The sequence below is a fragment of the Austrofundulus limnaeus genome, unplaced genomic scaffold, assembly GCF_001266775.1.
Source record: "Austrofundulus limnaeus strain Quisiro unplaced genomic scaffold, Austrofundulus_limnaeus-1.0 Scaffold183, whole genome shotgun sequence".
Lineage (NCBI taxonomy): Eukaryota > Metazoa > Chordata > Actinopteri > Cyprinodontiformes > Rivulidae > Austrofundulus > Austrofundulus limnaeus.
Window position 1 is genome coordinate 899,504 of NW_013952585.1, and position 6,073 is coordinate 905,576.

The 6,073-nt window shown below is 39.2% G+C and overlaps 1 protein-coding gene across 2 annotated transcripts in view; it reads left to right on the forward strand.

The window, feature by feature from the left end:
* The window catches only part of grk4 (G protein-coupled receptor kinase 4), a gene marked incomplete in the record, with an annotated part of 31,975 nt that overhangs the window by 11,872 nt on the left and 14,030 nt on the right, over window positions 1–6,073 (forward strand). For both annotated transcript variants that reach the window (XM_014018116.1, XM_014018115.1), the window contains 3 exon segments: window positions 2,076–2,168; window positions 2,642–2,705; window positions 4,911–5,051. In XM_014018116.1, coding sequence (XP_013873570.1) covers window positions 2,076–2,168; window positions 2,642–2,705; window positions 4,911–5,051 — 298 coding nt within the window.

Sequence of the window (6,073 nt, forward strand, 5' to 3'; positions counted from 1 at the left end):
AAAAAAAAAAAAAAACTAGTGAGATTGTCCCATGACTGCAAATTGGAGGGAAGTCCATGTAATAAACGGAGAATCGGTCCAACTTGACATGTATGCTGGAAAAAACCCTCACGTGCAATTTGCACGTAAAAAAGGCCCCAGCCAGCAGTCGATGCTGTGACCTTGTTGCTGCGAGACATCGTCATTAACGACTGTTCCATAGTATAAAAACTTAAACTCTGGGAAATGTGAGGCCAAATGGAAACAAAGCGTAAAGGGGAGCAAGGCAAAGTGTGCACAGAGAAACACAGACAAGTGTTGCTGCCTTACACAGCACTTCTCATGTTTTTGAATAGGATATCTCTCCAAGTGTGGACATCACTCCTTCCTTCCACGCTCATTTTCCTTTTTCTCTGTAACTTCTTTTTCCCTGTTGTTTCCCATTGAAACTGAACGCTAGTTGCAAAGCATGGTGCTGCACGTGGAAACGTGACTTTTGGCAGAGCTGCATTCCCACATTAGCTCACTCATGGTTATTCTTGTGCTGCAGTGGAACACACTGTTATGTCATCGCAGGAGCAGAGCATCAAGCCCTTCTTTGCATGTGATTCGAGGTGTTTAGTTTTACCAACGCTGCCTCAGACATTTCTTATTCGCACTGTTTACTTCTACAGTTTTTTTGTTGGCTTTATCCCGTGTAGCTTCCCTCAAAGCCAAAATAATCCAATTTTTTCTTAAAAATGGCCGTTTCTTATTAAACATTTGATATGTCCATTGTAAATAAAATGTTTTAAAAGATTTGCACATCATTGCATAATGTTTTATTTACATTTTAGGTTTCCAGCCTTTTTGAAATTGAGGTTGTAGATGATTTTGTTTTGATTGTAAAGTGCCGATCATTCATTGTAACGGGGCTTTTCTTGCTCTCGTCTCCATTCAGAAATGACACACAGGCTGGTGAAAGAATGTTGACTTTGAACTCCCGTCCAGAGAGCTCAGATAAAATAATCATAAATGGAGATTCAGTTCACATGGTGACATAAACAAGTTTTTTTTTTTCAGCAGGAGGGTGTTTTCCCCTCGTGGAAAAGCTCTGCTCTGGAGCGTTTTGCCAGAAGCAGCTGGTGGTAACCACAGGCAGCTTTACTCGTCTTCCTCAGTGTCGAAGTCAAACTTGGTCAAGGAAAGGAATATTCAGTCTTTGGTTTCCAGTTGTGTGTGGCATGATGAGGAAATCGTATTAAAGGTGTTAGATTTTGTGGACAGAAGAGTAATAGTTTCTCATTTTACATAAACAGTACACGGCTGTGATTAAGATCATTCTGAGGGAGTTTAGTTGCACATTTAATGGAAACTAAATATATTTTAGGCTGTAAAGCTTTTGGTTTTGGTGTACCACTTTAAGATTTTTAGGATCCCCCACATGACCATTCTGGAGACCCCCACTACCTGGCTTTTGGTAAATATTGAATGGCAGCACTGAAAATAAAGACAGGTAATATTATTTAGTGTTCAATAAAACACAAACCTGTGTCTGTACACTTTGGCCCATTACTGTTTGATAAGGAGGTGTTAAAGGGACAAAGGTGTGCAGATCAAACATCTGTGGTGGATGACACACGCATGTCAGAGCCGTGTTCGGACAACTCTCACCGGAGTGATATTTGACATCAGGCCAGGAGATGCTAAAACTTGAAGCTTTCCTGAAACTCAGAAAACTTTGTTTGGATAACTGCAGCTTTTCTTTTTCAAATAAGGATGGAATGTTACATATTTTTAGGTTTATATTGACGATAAGATCAACCAACACACATTTGCACAGCCGGTGGAGAGAGATTAGATGTTTTCCTTCGTAAAAAGAAGGAATTTCTTGGCTATGTTCAAAGGCACTTTGCATTTTTCAGTGTATCAACGGAGTTTTTTTTCCCACTGAGAGCAGCTTTGAACAGGAACACAGCCTGCAAATGAACAAACACACAAATTTGTAGGCAACGTCCGATTCAGTGGATTTAATGTCTGAACGCAGGCCGGTGAGATGTGCAGCGTTCTGTTATTGTTATCAAAAACGATCACCTTCTTCCTCTCCTCCTCCCCAGAATAGTTCGTGATTATCTGAGTGGAGCTCCATTTTCTTCCTACCAGGAATCCATGTACTTCTCTCGCTTCCTGCAGTGGAAATGGTTAGAAAGGTGTGTACTCGCTGCCAACAAAGCAGGCAAACTCATGCTTGTGAACTTTGCATTTTCACATTTTTTTAAAAATAGGCAGTTAGTGTTTCTATTGCTGTTTTGTCTCTTTAAATTCCACCCTTCACCCTGACAATATCTGCCAAAAAAATTTGTAAATAGCAAACATTAAATGTTACATGACGTAGACAAGTAATGTTTGCTTGAATACGCAGAGGTGTTGATGCCAATCAGTGTGTCTGTAAGAAGTTAATAATTTATGATGCTTTGCTTAATGGCTAAAGAAGAAAAAAGCCTGATGGAAACAGCAATCTTCAGGGTGGATTAATAATAAATTAGACCATTACTCTGTCTGCAAAACCATGTGGCGTCTGAAAATGACATCAGCTATAATAAGTTAGGTCTGGGTTTTTTGTCTCCATTAACATTTTTCTCTCCTGTTTTCTCTTTTTTTATTCTTTATTTCATCTCTTCAGGCAACCAGTAACCAAAAATACCTTCAGGCATTACAGAGTACTAGGAAAAGGTGGATTTGGCGAGGTAAGTCTAAGAAACATAGCTCTCGCTAGCGAAAAAACATTTGACTGCAAAAATGTGACTGAAGCAGCTAAAATCAAGCTGATAAAGCTAAAAGAAGAACACTGGCAAAGAGCACAATACTAACTAAAAAAAACTCAAGGTAGCTAAAGGTTAGCTGAATGTATAGAGCAGCAAAAAAAATACTTAAAAGCTAAAAGTGGACAAATGATAGCTAGATGCTAAAAGCAGCAAATGGCTAGTTAAAAGCTAAAAGTAGAAAAAGGCAAGTTAGGTGCTAACAGTACTTGAGAAGTAGCTAAAGCTAAAATTAAAGCTAAAAAAACAAAAAGTACCGAAACGCAAGATAGAACAGTAGCTACATGTGAAATGGTAGCCACCAGTGGTGGGCAGCACTAATTTAAATTTTAGTTCCGCAATTTCTAAAGCGCTAGTCATTTTATTTAGGTCCGCAAGTTCAAAAGCACACATTCAATAAAACATAGCAGAAGCTAATATTCAGCGAAACATAATCTCCTTTTACCAGATAACATTCAGGTAAGAGAAAAGTCAACACTTCACTACCATCTAGTGGTAAGATCATTTTTCTTTAACAGATTTACTTACTGGATTACTACAGATTTATTTATTTATTTATTTACTTATTTATTTATTTATTGCTGCGGTGTTCCTCAGAGAGGAGGTAGGACAATATGCACAGCTGAGTGTGAACTGCAGGTAGATGGTCACCCAGTGAAGAAATTGTTTTCCTCCTGCCACGCAAAGAATTGTGGGAACACTACAGTCTCAGTGGAAACCGACACGGAGAGGAGTCAGAAGTCAGAGTATAAAGCTCTGTGAACACAATGCTGACTGAGGAGTCGCTGTTTCCTCACAGCGGAGTGTCACTGTGTTAAGGAGAGTCGGCAGTTCCCTCCACTGTTCAAGAAAATGATGACGAAGTTATAATGAATTATGTGGCTACAGAAAATAGTGAGAGTAGACGGCTATTTAGCTTTGCTTTAGATGAAATTGACGTTTGCGTGTGAAACGTTAGTTGTGATTAGCGCTGCTCGATTCTAAATTTAGAAAGTGCAAATCTGCACATCATTTTATGAAATTACGGTAGTAAATCCCCTAAAGCGCAAAAGAGAAATTTAGGTCCACAATTAGCAGATTTGCGCTTTAGGGGACTAGTGCCCACCATTGGTAGCCATAAGCTAAATGTTGCAAAAGCCTATAGCTAAAATTATTAGCTAATAGTAAATGAAAGCAAAAAGCTAAAACTATCAGTTCTGTAGCAAAAAAAATTAGCTAAAAGGTGAAAGGGGCAGAATGATGGGTAAAAGTTCAAATTAGCTAAAACCGAGCTAAAAGCTTTATCATTTGGACAAAAATAGTGCATGCATAATAAAATATATTTCGAAGAGGACAATGTTTTAATTGAATTTAAAAGATTTGTTATATTTTTATAGAAAAAATATGTTCAAAATTATAAAAAAAAAATCATAGCAGGCTTTTAAGATATAAATGGCTAAAATAGCACAAACAGTGCAGCTGTAGTCACATAAAAAATACAATCAACAATAATAACTAGAACCCATGCACCAGAACTCACAAGTGGGTTGTGGTTGTTGAAGATGTTCTGGTATTTACATGAGAAGTCACTTGCATGATGTCACATGTGCTAACCTCTCCAGGAAACTGTACTGTAGATGCTTGACAAATATAGAAATAACACAGACACCATTATGAGTGGAGTTCATGAACATGCACATGGGGTTGTTGGACTCTCAGTCAGTGTAGGTCAGATAGGACAACATTTGTGACAAATGTCATTAGGATCTGATCATGTTTATGGATGTACAGGCTTGAAATAACATGTTTCAGTCATGTGTTTTGATTATTTGGCCTACTGCTTAGTGGCAGCTGCATGGAAACACATAAGGATGTCAAAAATCTGAAGTTCCTATGCTGAATAGTTTTGGAGATGTAAGAACTTTTGTGTGTCCAGACACCAGCTTTTCAAATAGCGCCCCCACTTGAAATATAAGGCCTATCGCAAAACTGTTTGCTAGTGCAGTGTGGGTCAGCCACGTCTATATTCCTACCAAATTTCATGTTGCGTGTGGAAATCTGTTTCTTATTGTCTTGACTTTCATTTGTTGTTGATTTAAAGTATCTGTAGTGTTTCTAATCTGATCACGTTTCTTTGTTGTTGTTTTTTAGGTTTGTGCCTGCCAAGTACGTGCCACCGGTAAAATGTACGCCTGTAAAAAGCTGGAAAAGAAACGAGTGAAGAAAAGAAAAGGTGAAGCAATGGCACTAAACGAAAAACGCATTTTAGAAAAAGTTAACAGTAGTTTTGTAGTAAGTACGACCCTTTTTTTTCTTCTTCTTCACCTTCATCAGAATTGTTGATGTTTTGTGTGCACTGCATGTCCAGGATGTGGGATCTTTAGCTGTTCGTGGCTGCAGGATGCTGCAGATGTTTCTGAACGCAGCCTTTTACTGTGAACAGGGTTTTTTTTATGATGATGTGAAATAAAAGCAGAAGTGATAGGACGTTCCACACCCAAGACTAAATTTAACTCAGTTTCTTGACCTCCGTAATCATCAGCTTTTTGTCACTTTGCTAAAAACATGAAGACTCGTAATCTTTTTAAGTGTGCTTGATCGATAGTTCTGAACGTAAAAGATAATCAACTAATTTGACTACAGATATAAATTCATTTTCATAATATTGATTATTATAATAATGTGATAGTTTTTGAGCAGAGCGTACTGCTGTTTGACTGTGGGATCGGTCCATGGCTCAGTAACCTGGACCCAGCAGAACCTAGACTCTCTGCTCTCTCCACATGAAACTAACGGTTGCGTTTGTGTCGAGTTAGTCCGTTTATGATGCAGCGTTATGTTGCGTGTCCTTGATTTGAGTGAGTCATGGCAGAAGCATGTGTACGGGCATGCATGCGCGCACACACACACACACACACACACACACACACTGGAGTGGGCTTGTTACTGAACACCAGACTTGCAGCTCTTGTCACCTGGGATTGGCACATGATTCTGTGTGTGTGTGTGTATATCTATGTGTGTGTGTGTGTTGGTTCTCTGTGCTGCAGGCAGAACTGATGACTCTTCATGTGCCTCTCTACCTACAAGAGCAGCTCTGTTGCCTAGCAGCACTGACCAAACAGCAGTAGTGAGGAGAAGAGTCAAGAGCTCTCCCAGAGCCCTCGTTTCTCTCTCTCTCTCACCGTTCTTCCTTACCGTTCCTGTGATCAGTGCATACTGTTAGTCCATGCATACCATTAGCCCGCAGTGTGTTTTAGGCAATCTGTGTGTGTGTGTGTGTGTGTGTGTGTGTGTGTGTGTGTGTGTGTGTG